General features: G+C 37.5%; 1 protein-coding gene across 1 annotated transcript in view; it reads right to left on the minus strand.

Annotated features, from left to right (window-relative positions):
* Positions 1–15,498, minus strand: part of phip (pleckstrin homology domain interacting protein) — a 58,944-nt gene that overhangs the window by 12,249 nt on the left and 31,197 nt on the right. Inside the window, exons 16-21 of the mRNA XM_016257449.1 lie at positions 11,432–11,560; positions 10,348–10,573; positions 10,091–10,210; positions 7,431–7,614; positions 7,044–7,149; positions 6,714–6,845 (exon numbers count right to left, since the gene is read on the minus strand). Coding sequence (XP_016112935.1) covers positions 6,714–6,845; positions 7,044–7,149; positions 7,431–7,614; positions 10,091–10,210; positions 10,348–10,573; positions 11,432–11,560 — 897 coding nt within the window. The remainder of the gene's footprint in view (positions 1–6,713; positions 6,846–7,043; positions 7,150–7,430; positions 7,615–10,090; positions 10,211–10,347; positions 10,574–11,431; positions 11,561–15,498) is intronic.

Raw genomic sequence — 15,498 nt, forward strand, 5'->3', positions numbered from 1 at the left:
TATTCTGACTTACTCTGAAATTATTTCCTCAAGTAGATTAAGTGACGGCGTATGTTTCCGCAAAGCTGCGGCCAGGGTTACGTGCATACTAGATCTCATAGCTATCGGGGGCTAGACAAGGGGTTCTAGCAAAACCGCTGATTAATGTTTGAAGCGTTAATTAAGTTGTACAGAGTTATATTAGTTATCGGGGGCTAGACAAGGGGTTCTAGCAAAACCGCTGATTAATGTTTGAGTATTACATGGGTAACTGTAGGGGGCTAAACAGACCTACTATTTAAAGCATATTAAATAGTATTAGCCACAAACCTCTGAATAATCAAACTGACGAGTTTTGTGATCGTGGGGCCCACGCATAGCGGCCGCTGTGAGGTACCCTAAGCGACATAGATTCCTAATGAACGGGTAAATATAAAGTAAAGAGTTAACTAGAATAACCAAATGTCAGAATAATAGCAATAATTAAAGACCGACAAACAACCAATTTGCCTTTCAACTTAAATTCGAGGTCATACTAAAATGGAGTCAGATTAGATAATAAAATGGAGTCAGATTTGAGTTAAATCTAAATTGAATAACTCTGCGCGCTGAAAAGACTGAACATGCAAGAAACCTTCATCCACCACTGGATACCTTCCTTGGGCCAAGTGCGTGGACCTTACACAACATTAACACTGTGAATGGACTACTCACACTTCTAACAGAGATTTTAACACTACAGATGGAACAATAATACTTTAGACACAATGGCAATAAAAAGACAATCACCACAATAAATGAAGTCAATATGAATTTAAAACTAACCCTATATACTTCCATAATACACATTCTTGTATAGTAAATGATTAATCTATGACAGTCTAAAGGTAATAACTTGCGTTGCCAGTGAAATGGATCTTTCCTTTTTAATTGGTGCCTCTAGGCCATTTTACATTTCAACCATACAGAAATCCTTTTTCCCCAATTCACTCAATTCCTGGTGAAAGTCCCATACATTTTTCTCTTAAATCATCTACATGTACACTACCTGTAAAAGTTTGGGGTCAGTAACACTGTGTCCTAACTACACGCACGCGACAACGAAATAATATATATCTTTTCCATGTTAATCTGAGTTTTTGTCCTAACTAGCCGCGACGGCGACACATGAAATTTCTATTTTAGAATGGTTTCTATTTCCACGACATTGCAGCTGGAACAACAACATACAAACTATGACAGTCGTAATCTCAAGTACTGATTATGTCCTTTATTCAAAGTTAAACGTGTCTGATATGAGTTTGAATATCATTTTGCGTGACCTTAAAGCCATACTGAAAGCAACAACAGATAGTTTACCTTAGATCTTGAAAATAAATTCAAGCAAACATGTACATTAAAACTGAGAACACAATGCGAACCAACAAGATTGTATCAGTATCAGTTAATCAGTATGTACATTTAAAGGTCCCCTAAAGTGCCTTGAAACATGCAGCGTTATTCTATGTTAGGGCTGTGAGATTAATCGAAATCATCATAAAATCGCGATTTGAGCTTGCGCGATTTCTAAATCGCTTTATAGCACGATTTTCCACGCCCCCGACCTCCCGCAGTATGCTATCTGAACCAATCAGAATGCAGCGTGCCTAAATGGAGCACGAGAACAGAACAGACCGGGCGGGCATACAAACATAACGCCTGGTTCACACACTCCGTCTGTGGTGTGTATTTTTCCACGCCCATGTTAACGGATCAAAGAGTTCACACTGCACGCGATTGCGGTCCGGCAGTGTGCTCCAGTCATGCTGCGATCGTTTCCGCACGGAGTCTATTTCTGCTGTGCTGCACGCGCTGAATTAAAGTGACAGCACATTATTTGCGGTAAAAATGAACATGGATTGACACGGAAATTTAGTAAGTACACCATAAATGCATATAATTAAAGTCTACTGTTTCACAGTCAACACATGGCTTTTTGGCTAGATTTAAAACAAGGAAAAGTGCACTTTTAGATAAACAAGGCAATAATAGATGGCACTCGAGGTGGTAGTTAAACAAAGTTATATTTATTGAGTTTAAACGTGAATATGTCTATGAAAGATTGTATTGCTGTACTGTGATAAAAGATAATCACAATGCTCCAGTCATGCTGCGATCGTTTCCGCACGGAGTCTATTTCTGCTGTGCTGCACGCGCTGAATTAAAGTGACAGCACATTATTTGCGGTAAAAATGAACATGGATTGACGCGAAAGCAAAATGAGTCCGTGCTGCTTCTGCACCGCATACACATACTGTATACGCACTGCAGATGACGTGTGAATTTGGCGCAACAAATCCCTGGACACGGGATTTTTATTTAATTTTTTTTCTGCCATATATGTCTATTCTAGAGACATTTTGTTACACCTTTACTTTATTTTGCCTTATGTCTGTTCTAGAGACATGTTACAGCTTTTTGATAAAGCTCTAATTGGTTTTCTTTTGGAAATATGTTTCAAATTCACACTGAACGCATTAATGACTGTAAAGCATGTCTCTGTGTGTCAAAATCGTGATTAAAATCGAAATCGCAAAATTGATCAAAGAAATCGCGATAGGTTTTTTTTTTGTCCATATTGCACAGCTCTATTCTATGTGGTGACGTAATTTCAACTGAAACAGGAAGACAGGGCGGGACATATTGAGCAGCCCCGCCCCCTTTTTAAAATAACCAATAGCGTTTTGTTTATTTCTGCTCGGGCCAGAGTCGTTGAGCTCGGTAAAGCTGCATTTGACAGCCACAGTATAATTTACCCCCTAGATTAAAAATGAAACTCTTAGTAAAACAAAACAGTGATCATAATCATGCTGAGGCTGTGTAGTTTTAAAAGTGTTTAATATATATGCCGATTCGCGCATATGATCCGCTCCGTGCGATCGCATCTCTGGACCGGAGCCAAAGTCTGGAGCTAGGGCTGGGTAAAAAATATCAGTATCTCGATATTAATCGATTTTAATTTTTACGGAACGATATCGATTCATAAATCCCAAGAATCGATTAGTCTGGCCTGCTTTCAGTTAATGAACGGAACATTGAAGGGTACTTTCCATCCAATAAATCGCAATAAGTATTGTGCTTTGGTACTTTTCATATGAAACAAAGTCTCAGATTTCAAATTATGTCCATTGTATTGCAGTATTTAAACAATAAATGCCGTTTTGGCGCTGTTTAATGTGAAGTAACAGATCGCTGGAACACCTCAGTTCAACAGACGTGGCAGCACGAGGCGCACGTGAACTGATCAGATCTCCTCCACATTAGGGCTGTCAAAATGTCTGAAAAACTAAATTCGAATTTTGTACTTAAATATTATAAAAAATTTGAATTATATTCGAATTTAAAATGCATAATTTCAGTTAGGGTGAAGAAAAGCTTTTGGCTTATCTCCTGAGGCCACAAGAGGGCACATCGAGCAAAATATTACTAATGCACGTTTATTCAAAGCATAAGATAAAATTACTATCTGTGAAAAAAGCACATAATGTTTATAAACCAATTATAATTAAGTTAAGCTTAAACAACTATAAACAAAACAGCATCATGTATGTATTCATAGTTTAATACAAAGGGCCGAAAGTACATTTTTCATTTAAAAACACGAGTTGCATGGAAAGAAGATATAAATGATGAAATTTCTCTAGAGGATTGGAATGAGGTATGCAAGAAGGCTCAGATACAGACAGTCAACAGTAGCTTGAAACTCATACGATATAAATGGCTGATGCGAACATATATAACTCCTGTTATGTTGCACAAGTTTAATGATAATATTCCTGATACCTGTATAAAGTGTAATGAGGCTAGAGGTACACTGTACTACTGTATATGGGAATGCGAGAAAGTATTTTTGGAAAGGTATAATTGATATGATTGACCAAATTCTATCAAAGAAATTACTACTGTATCCTAAGCTTTTTATTATGGGTATATATCCTATCAGTCCTCTCTTACAAAGCAAAGAGGTCAGATTCATTGAAATGTGTATTTTACAAGCTAAACGAATAATTGCTCTTAATTGGAAAAATATCAATGAGCCAAGAATTGGAAAGTGGATCAAAGAAATGGCGTCAAACATGTCAATGGAAAAGATCACGTATATTGTCAAAAAGAAACAAAACGTTTGGAGACCTTTTACTAATTTCTTAAGGCACAATGTTAATGTTGGTAGCCTGCTATAACAAGCTCTGAGGGAGTAAGGTAATATCATGATCTTCTTTACAGACTTGGGAAACACTCTTTACTTGATTTAAGTATCTTTACATTTTTATTTAATTTAATTAATTTATTTATTTATTTTCCCCCTTCTTTTGTTTGGGAATGGGGAGATGGGAGGGAGAATTTGGTGTAAAATGTTGGCTGTGTTTACATGATTGTTACTTACTGTGTAATCTGCTGTAATATGCAAACTGAAAAAAGTAATTGTGACGAGAGGGGCGGGGCCGAGAGCCGTGGGAACGGAGCGAGGCCGGTGGAGTAATTGCGAATGCGCGACACCTGCGCCACTCACCGGTCTCGAGTCTCACGGAGGAGCTCCGGAAGGATACTAAGGAGGAGTGATGACAGGGAAAGACGAGAGAGGACCAGGCCTGGAGTTTATTTTGTGTTTTGGTTTTGTTTGTGCGCGGCAGTCGTCCGCGAGGGGCTGTCGCGCTGTTTTGAGTGTATTTTATTATTAAAGTTTCTTTTGAGTGTTCGCCGGTTCCCGCCTCCTTCTTCCCGACCTACAAACTTGTTACAGTAATAAATATATTGTTAAAAAAAACACAAGTTGCAGTGGGATGGGGAAAAAAACCCCGCCATAAAGTCTCGAGATAATGTTTTTTCAAAGTTGAACATTACTTGCATTAATTTTACATGGCTTTCTAAACATGCGGCTCTTTTGTGCGAGACGAGTGCAACGTTGATAGATGTCCCTCTAGAAAATGCGCAAAATATGCGTTCTGTGTGAACAGTTTGGTTTCAGTTTTGACGTAAACAAGATCTTCTCCGCATTGATGTTCTCTTTTCCCGCAATATTTGTAATTAACAATGCAGCAGTGCCGCATCTAGTGGCTTCAACTGGATAGCTAACAAAAACATTAAAATGCAATGACACTTAAGGGCCTTTCACACAGGAACCTTTTCATAGTACCATAACTAATTGTGGAACTACCCACTTTTCTGCGTGTTCGCACCGCCGGAACTGGGAGCGATTTTAGTACCGGACTGCCTTTTTCGAGAACCAAATTAGCTCCTACTCCAGAGCACGGTCTAACCAGCACAATTGGTACTAATCGTGACGTAAGTAGACATTGATTGGTCAAACGCGTATGAAAACGCCCTCACCCGCCATGATTTAAAACGCCGCGTAAACATACTGTAAGCATGTCAACTTATTTCGCAAGTATGGAGAACAGCGATAGATGGACGGACGCTGAAGTGCAGGCACTTGTAGCAAATGTAGCACTGCCAGTTGTCGTTGGAGATTCTTAGTCCTCCTTTCCGTTCTTTCAATCGCTTTAGGTATACGTCGACTTTCCATGTCCATTATTGTGAAACCCACGTGTAGCGAATCAGCTCATGGGGAAATTGTAAATGTATCGGGTTACCATGAAACCAGGGTCTTGTTCGGCGTCCTGGGGTGTTACAAAGTATTTGTGAAATCTAGCTAACAAAATATATATTGTGTGTTGGAGTGGTCCAGACGCTACACACGAAACACAACAAAAACACCGCTCCGATCACAGCGTCCTCCATCCTCCTGTTGTTAATGTTGTTCTTCTTTGTTTATGTTGAACGCCACGCACAAATGACGTCGCTGTCGACCGGCTTACGTCACTTCCTAGTACACACTCTCGGTGCGAATGCAACCCTTTAAATGGTACTGGGAAATAGTTCGCACAAAATCGTCCCAGTACTTTAGTACCGTACATTTAGTTCTGGAACTAAAGCTGTGCGAAAGGGCCTTTAGATCGTCATCGCATCTCGTGCGCCACTGATATTTTATTTTAAATTTGATGAATATTCGAAATTACAAAATTTTTTGGACAGCCCTACTCCACATTAATACCAACTTCAGCACAAAATAAACATGACTAAACATCCGAAGGTAAGTTAAAAGTAAGAGTACAACTTTACAATCTGTATCCTGTCTCATGTAATCGCTCAATCTGTGTTTCAGCCGCGCAAAGACATCAATATAATGGCTTCTAAACAATATGTCACGTAACGTCACATTTACCTCAGAAAAAAAAAATTTGGTGACCATAAACTCATTAGTCAGATAGAAAAATAAACTGTAGAGAGGGGCATTTTGCTTAATCTATCCACCATATAACATATTCATTATAATTTTTACTGTACTATATTATTTACTTTAATTTATGGTGTGGACACTTAATTTCTTGTCGCTAGAATCTTGTTGTGTCGCGTGTGGTTAGGACACGGTGTAAGATGTCTTTTATTCAGCAAGGATGCATTAAATAAATCTAAATTGACAATAAAGACTTTCCTAATGCTGTTTTTTGGAACTTCATATTCAGCTTTGCCATCACAGGAATAAACTACATTTTAAATTATTTTCAAATAGAAAACAGTTATTTTAAATTGTAATAATCTTTCCAAACAAAAACTTTTGAATGGTAGTGTAAGTTCATTAAATGGGCAGTTACATTGACTTTACTTTTCCCTAAAGTGAAATCTTTTGACAGTACCTCAGAAGCACTGTGTTCTTCCTCGTTGGGTTCACTTTGACGACTCGTTTCCTCCACGGCCAATCGTGTATGGTAGTTATGCTGGTTACCCTGGTGACGGCGCCCCTCCTCCACAGAACTTTCTATAGCATGCTGGTATGAGAAATACACACATTAATTTGCATGTTAAACAGCAACTAAGGCTTTAGCAACATTTAGTTTGATGTAAAAATTTGGTGGTGAATGATGCTGCACACAAACAGTGCATTTCATCCCAATCAATCAGTGAGGCAGACAAGTTTATCCAGATTTGTATATATTTTAAATTGCTCATCATATATGATAATTTACCCGGTTTTCTCTGTGGTACTGGCTGTGCACGCTGCGTCTCCTCCTTTCTGACCTGTAGATGTTGATTTCCTCTTCTCCTTTAGCTGCACGCCAAATCTCCTGCTTACTGTATTCACAAACAGACACACAAAACAGACAAACTGCATTCAACTGTAAGAAACAATAGAAAGAAGACACGAGAAGGTCTTGTTTGAGTTGCAGGTGTCTATCAAAATATTAAATACAACAGATATACAAATGTTTCGACATTTTATATCATAAGGTTTTTTTGTTTTAATTTTTTTAATCCTTTCTGCTTTTTTCAAGGATTAAAATAACATTTGAAAGCCAGATTTGAAATGCATTCTCAGACTTTTGGAGTCCACTGTATTTGAATGTGTATTTTACCAAGCTATAGCTGGTGATAGTTCAGGAACGAGGACCCTTCGACTCCATGCCACCAGGTCTCTCTCTGTGGCAATCTCACTGCGTGGAGCGTTACTGTGCATCTGGCGAACACCTTCGATCTGTCCACTGCGTCTCAGACCCACGTTAGGTGGAGAAGAGACCTCTGTGGGAGAACTGACAGATCCTACACACACAAACCAGACACGCAACCATCATCAACACTACTGTTAACAGTATTACAATCACCCCCCACTGGTTTATAGAGATCATCTGATGACATTTTTATACTTTACAGAAGTGATAACTTTGGCTGGCTCACTGGGGGTTTGTAAGGAACTATACGTTGTAAAGTCGCTTTGGAAAACAATTGAAAAATACAGACAAATTACATTGTCTGGCTCTTCAGTTGTTTTAACTAGGGATGCACCGATACCGATACCCGATACTGGTCTCCTGTACTCGTACTCGTACTTGTTAAAATGCCCCGATACCAAACGCCGATACCACACAGCATGTGATAAGCGCCATATTCAGACAAAGAAACACAGACAACAGAACAACAGACAGCAGAATGGAGTTAAGGATGTCTACTACGAAGTATATGTATGCAATGAATATAATGTTAAACATTCAGTATTAACGCCTGTATAGCTGATGTGCGCGAGCTGATAAACAAATGCACTGAGTGGATTGAGCGCGCGGCGGCGCAGATGCGCGAGCTTGTCGAGTGAATATACCTTTCTCACATACATCACTGGAAAGTTTGTAGTTCGGTCGGATATGTCAAAAACAAGTAAGTAAAACAATGCACAAGTTACTTAATGGTAGGGGGAGAGAGAGAGAGCGAGAGAGAGCGTGCGCGTAATTCTGTTGAGTGATCTTTGATGTTCACTCACTTAGCACGCATCATTTGGATTAAAACAAAATTGTAAAAATAAAACCATTTATAGGGGCATTCACTATAAACATAATTAATTTACAACCTTAGGCACACACGACTTTCTGGTGAAAGTGAATCTAGCAGCCTGAGTGAAATGCGCTAGGCTGTACTATTCTGCATCAGTACAAATATGTGCGCGCTTTGCGCATGTTTTGCTTGCTTGAGTGTTTGTGCATTATATGAGTGGCTTTGGAATATAAATTGCAGAATGTTTCAGATGAAAAAACGTGACTTCTATTTCTGAAAATATCACAGTTAGGAGATTTCTAATGAGTGGTTCCCTGCATTATTACAGCAAAGCGCGTGATTACAGTACTAAGCCGCTGCAATGAAGCAGCTCTAATGCTATTAAATTAAAGATGATGTACCATAGAGCAAAACAATGACCAGTGAAAGTAACAAAAACTTGTCAAATACATTTTAATGGGCACAATTAAGTGTGAAAATAACCGAAGGATATACAGTGAAACCAAAAATGATTCAGAGACCAGATATAATTTTTGATATTATTTTACTAGTGGGTGCAGGACACTATAGTTAATTTATGTAAGTGAGGATAGCAAAATAAAGTAAACTGTGACATATTACACATACATACAGTGGACTACCAGTAAAACTGATACAAATTTAGGTCCAAAAATTATTCAAACCGAGTCTGGGAAAAAACTGAATTTGAGGTTTGCATGAAGCTGGGTGACAGCATGCCCAGGAGACTACAGGCTGTCATTAAGGCTAAGGGTCACCCGACAAAGTATTCATAGTTGTGTAAATACTGTCATACTAACAGCTGTCTGAATTGTTTTGGTTGATTGTAATCTATTACATACCTTTCTATCAAAATTATCTAACATTATCAAGATGAATTTGTTCTGACACAGTGTAACTCTGAGTTCTTGTCATATTTTATTACCATTTTCTAAACTATAGCGAATAAACTGTGATAATGTGAGAAATGTTGAAGGTGTCTGAATAAATTTTGGTTTGACTGTATATGTTTGACAAATGAAGTTAACCAACTAACATTATACATACCCTTTTGGTTTCTGTACCCAATATTTAAAAAATGTACAAATGCAATAAAAATATCGGTATCGGTACCCGGTATCGGCAAGTACCAAAAATAAAAGTATCGTATCGGGCGAGTACTGGAAAAAGTGGCATCGGTGCATCCCTAGTTTTAACTGTAGACTGCTGAATGCATGTGTCATTGTCTTTTTTTTTTTTTTTAATTAGCTTGTTTTGTTGTTTTTGTTTTGTTTTGTTTTTGTAATATAATGCAACAATTTTTATTCAACATTTAAACACTTTTGGTATTTTTTTTAATTTACTTGAATAATTGATATGGCTGAAAAAAGTCAAGTGCTTTTTGCTATTTTAATTAGTCTTATTCAGTGTTATTGTTAACTAAAACTAAAATGAAATAAAAATTTAAACTGAAATAAAGCTTAAAATAAAATATAAATATTAGGCGGAAAAAAAATTAACAGCATATAATATATAAATAATATCAGTATAATTTGTAACACAATTGTTTAGTCATAATTTTTTAATTGTTAAATAGTTAAAATGTATAATTATAGTATAAAGTACTTTTAATTAATTAGTAATTTAATAAATGTTAAAAATAAATTGGTATCAAGAATCATGAAATTTCTTTACTGATTGGTATCAAACATTTTAGTACTGTTTCACTATACTACAAAAAAAAAGTGTGCATTACCTCTGCTGGCTCTGGTGTCAGACCCCAGTCTCTGGTCCTGCTCTTGCTGTAGTCTCTGGATCATACCATCAAGAGTACTAGAGCCTTCTGCAGCCTGCTGACTAACCACCTGATTCAGCCCTGAGTGAAGAAATAAGAAACAAACATTTGAACACTTTATTAGTGTTCAGTGACAGCTTGCAGGTGTATGTTTGCATACACAAATGGCCAATGGCCAAAAAGGGACCAAAGAGACACTGTCTGTCTGCGTTTCTTACCTGATGACGTGAGCCCCATCTGGGGTATGAGCTGTTCCTCTCTGCAGTTCTCTCTGCCAGGAACCAGTCTCTGGTAGCGTGGAGGGTGAGGATTCCCGTCCACATCCACCAGGAATGGTGGCGGCATGAGGTGAGGTGCCTGCTGGGTCTGTTCGTCCAGCACAAAGTTATGGGCATCACGGATAAGCGGCCGATAATCAGTGTGGAAGAACATCTGATCTGCTATCTAGAGAACAGATCAATAGATTCATTCACAACAAATACACATATACTAACGGAGTAAGACAAACAGGGCTTCAGACTGTTCAGAACACAGAACCGTATTATTCTTACTTCTGCTATGGATGCACTACATATTAGTATCATATCAGTTATTGACTGATATTAGAAATTTATACAAATATTGATATCTGCCAGTAATTAATATTTATTTGTGCATGCTTATTTCCCCATTTTTTTATATTTAGATAACCATTTCTGTCATCTAACACTCACTTAAAAAAGTCTTTAAAAACATTAAATTAATAACACTATTAAATATAATCTTTAACAAATGTCACAATGAACATCCAATTTTATACTGTATATTATAATGTAGTGATGCCTAAATTTACTTGAAGCATTTAAAATAATTATTTTTATTTGTCAGTGTTTCATTTTTTTATGTATTCCAACGAAATATAAAATATCAACGCTGTCTATTTATCAGTTTTTGGTAAGTTATCAGCTTATCTGTTGCAATTGTTAACTAAAATGAAAACTATTAAAATCTTAGAATTTTTAGTATTTGAAATAAAGCTGAAAGAAAATCAAATATAAATATTACAAATAAAAAATTGTTTAATTATAAAGCTGAATTAAAGCTAAATAGAAATATTAAAAAGCTCATAAAAATGGCAAAAGCACATAATGAAATTACTAAAACTTAAACTAGAATTAAAATTAAATCACTGAATCAAACATGCAACGTGATGAGGTCATGTGGCAATATACTATTCATTATAGAGAGAGCAAAATGCAGCAAATAGTATGCTAATATTTCATTCAGAACATAGCATCTGAGACAGACATTGGAATTCAGTACCTTGTCGTATCTGCTGCTAGAGCCGAAGCCAAAGATGAGCAGGTGACCGTGGGAGTCCGTGCAAGCAAAGTGCTGCCCATCAGGAGAGCACTTACAGTCAAAGACCGCACCGTGGCCCTGACCCTCAATCTACACACACACACACACACACACACACACACACACACACACGCGCACACACACACACGTAGAGAAAGGATGTTTGTGAGGCACAACAAACACCAATAAATCAATAGATTTGCATAGATTTGTTTTAGTCAAGCATGTGATGCAATCTGATATAAGAAATATAGTGTAGCCATTTAGTTTACCATGTTAAAGTAAGAGCGTATTTTGACTCCTCTTGCCAAATCCCAGACGATGGCGTTTCCATCGTGCCCAGCAGAGAAAAGCACTCTGGAATCAAATGGATGTGGCTCCAACACAAACACCTCATCCTCATGGCCCTGTGGGTGAAGGCCATAACGACAACATTATTCATCACATATTGCCTCCTTTCAGTCATTGTGGAGAGATCTTTGCACTCTTACCATCAATACATGAATAAGGTTCCCTGTGTATGAGTTCCACACTTTCAATGTCAAGTTGTTCGCAGCAGTAATGACTGTGTTGTCATTGCAATCCCAGGCCACCATAGTCACCTTCAGTTTGGTAACTTTGTCCTCTAAAAGTGGAGGGTTGTACTTGCTAAAAAGACAGAAATAAGAAAATCACTTTATATAAAATAGTGTGACATTTCTAACTTGCTTTACAGCTGACCTACTTTTAAAGTGCAAGAGCAATGAGAGACAAACCAGTATACAAAAAGACATATATAACATGTCTTCAAATGATATTGCCAGAGTAACAATGAGTGAAATTTTGAATTAAAATTGAACATGAATTACAGAATGTCTAAGATTCTTACTGTAACGTTTTTTTTTTTTGTCATAAGGTTTGACTAGGACTGTCTAAGTTAACAAGTTAACATGCGGATAATGCAGAATATGTTTATGTTTCTACTAGGGATGCACCGAATATTCGGCAACTGAAATTATTCGGCCAAAAATAGCAAATAAATATCTCTTTCGGAGTTCGGCCGAAATAAGATGAATAAGCGAAAAGGCCGAATAATATGAACCGAACAATGCCGAACGCAATCAAATAGGCACGCGCTAATGCAGCAAACATGTCGACAGTGTGAAAGTATTTAAAATGACCAGAGAAAGATGCAGAAATCATTACAGGCGTGAAGCACCAACAGCGAGAGACTTAGCGCTGCATCAAGTCTCCGATGAGAAGAAGAGGTGGCTAATGCTGGTGATTAGGATACTGTATGATGATTGAAATCGCGAAATTACCTCAAACGATTAGTAAATAAACTGCAGAATGTTACATTTTCTAATGCATGCACGAATTGCATGTATTCTGACAGCGCTGCACAGGCTCGCGGTGCCAGCGTTCAAAGTCCAAAGCGCGAGGAAAATCTGCGCTAAAACTGTGTTACTCGTCAGTTGCTCGGAAACATTTTTGTGAATTTTTTTAAAGGCATGTGACAATGTGATACGTGCAACAAACATCTTCCCAAATTCGTAATGAGAATCATTTATAAATCAGCATGCTGTTGTCAACAAAAAGAAGCACTGAGATCTTCCTGCGGGTTTCTGCCAAAATAAAAGCAGAGAAAAAGCAACAACTCCATTGACATTCATAAATGATAGTATTGTAATTTGACTGCCGTTATGTAAAATAAAATAAAAATTAAGACAATAATAATGATAATAATAATTACCCTACAACAGCTCTGTTAATACATTTATTATAACATTCACACATAGTGTTCAAATTGGGATCTGTAATATATTCTAACGTTTTAAAAGAAGTCCCTTCTGCTCAGCAAGGCTGCCTTTATTTGTACAGTCTCAAAAATGGCCAAAAATATTATTTTACTAACTTAATAATTTTAAGCTAAATTGTGCTTTGTTGGCATAATGTCTGCTAGAATGTTAAAAAATTGTTCAGTGTTAAGTAAATATTTTTTAATTGTTGTTTTCAGGGTATATACAGGAATCATGGAGTTAAATTTAATACCTTTTAAGACTTTTTTTAAGACTCTTTCCATACATTTTAAGACCTCATCGCCAGTCCAAGTTTTAACCAGTTACATCGGCAACACTTTAACCTACATTTACTATATTTTGATTGTAAGATAGCACAACTAAACAGACTTACTTTGTGATAACCCCTTATCAATACAACATAATTCAGAGGGGGGGGGGTGAACGAAGCACAAGAGAATTAATGGAGTGACTAACCAATGCAACCCAAGAAACAAGAATTACACCAATAAAAACTTATTGAGGAGGGAAAATAAAGCTGTCCGAGCTAACGGTTCACAATGAGTTCACACAGTATATTCAAAAGATGTATTTGTAACATCAACTCTTATAACTGTCTGCAAACCATAGCTGTTTTGTGGAACACTTCTCATGGCAAACATCTGACTGATCAAACAGTTTACCTGTGATTACGGAGTGCTTGATTTGATGCAGACTTGACTGTGTCAGTATTGCACCTGATCAGGTCTGAATGATCATGGAAGGTAAAATAATGATCACAACTATAACATCATTTTAATTGTGCATCCTAAGCCCATGCCAGTAATAAAAAAACAGCCCAAAGTAGCGCAATTACCATGTCCCAAATATAAAAATGTCATTTCCATCCCTAAAATACATATTTTACAGTCATTGTTAAGCACATTTATCATAAACACAGCTCAAATGCTTCCTACTAGTGTGTCCCAAAACATTTAGCACAGTTTTATTACAGGTAGAATGCAAAATGTTTCAGTACAAGCACTTCAACCAAATGTAATTTATGCAATATTTTAAACCTTTAACCCACTGGGGAAAATTAACCCATGGCAACAGTTTAAAAACAGCCCAATTTCATGGAAAAAACAACAACAACAACCCTGCATCCAACACGAGCTGCAGAAGTCAGATTTCACTGATCACGGGTTAAAAGTAAGGAACGATAACTGACAAGATGTTGGAGGATTTGCTCCTCAACAGATGCCGAGCTCATTGACAAATATCATTTATCGTAAGATGTGCTCCCTTTACACAGTGCGCGCGCGATCACGAAATCGAAAGTTAACTGCGACTGCTAGCACTCATTCAAAAGGGGTTTAAATACGCCACATATTGATAGGGGCACCCTGCTGCGCGAAAATATTAGAATGTTTGCAGGAGCGCACACAAAAATCACAGGAGCGGATGGGAGCATGCGATAATGGTCAGAAATTCAGTGAGAGCGGGATCAACAAGCCCCGCACTATCACGCAGCAGCGCAGTCAGTCAATGAGTGCCGTAACAGATGATGTCAAATCTTGCGGGATTCCATAAATAAACTACACAGAACCCCACTATTCGGACAAATATACATAATGAAAAGATTATACAAAATGTAATACCTTGGAAAATGGGAAAATGGCTTGAATTTTCATTTCGGTGCATCCCTAGTTTCTACGGACTGATGGGACCTTTATCAGTAAATGATGGAGAAAAGAGCAACTGAAGACTAATTTATGAAAAAAATAATCAAACCCAGATGGCATTTGTTTGCTTATAGTTTTGTACAGTTATTTTTTTAAGGTAAGAGGACAATTGGCATTCCAGAATATGAATCCATTGTTGTGATTCTGTTAGTGGGTTTACAGTAGTGATGGGTGCTATACCGGTTCATACCAAATACCGGTGTTTATTTTTGTTATGATATGAATGTTTAAAATACTGCAATACCGGTGTATGTCGCTTAAACAACGTTCGGAACGCGACACTGTTTGAAAGGGGTCCCTTTTCACTGTTGCACTGTGGTGAGGGAACAGCTGTATGTGTTACTAAGCGTGAAAGTTCCGAAACTGAAGCTGTAGAACTAATAGAATGTGATAACACAGAAAAACTCATCCACAATATCCACATTGACCAGCACAAATATCCACCGCCTCCTGCCATCAGCTCCCGCATCTCACACACACACGAGCGCGACTTTAGCACTAGATTTAGCAACTTTCAGACCCTTTT

Source organism: Sinocyclocheilus grahami, unplaced genomic scaffold (genome assembly GCF_001515645.1).
Source record: "Sinocyclocheilus grahami isolate Dianchi unplaced genomic scaffold, SAMN03320097.WGS_v1.1 scaffold29.1, whole genome shotgun sequence".
Lineage (NCBI taxonomy): Eukaryota > Metazoa > Chordata > Actinopteri > Cypriniformes > Cyprinidae > Sinocyclocheilus > Sinocyclocheilus grahami.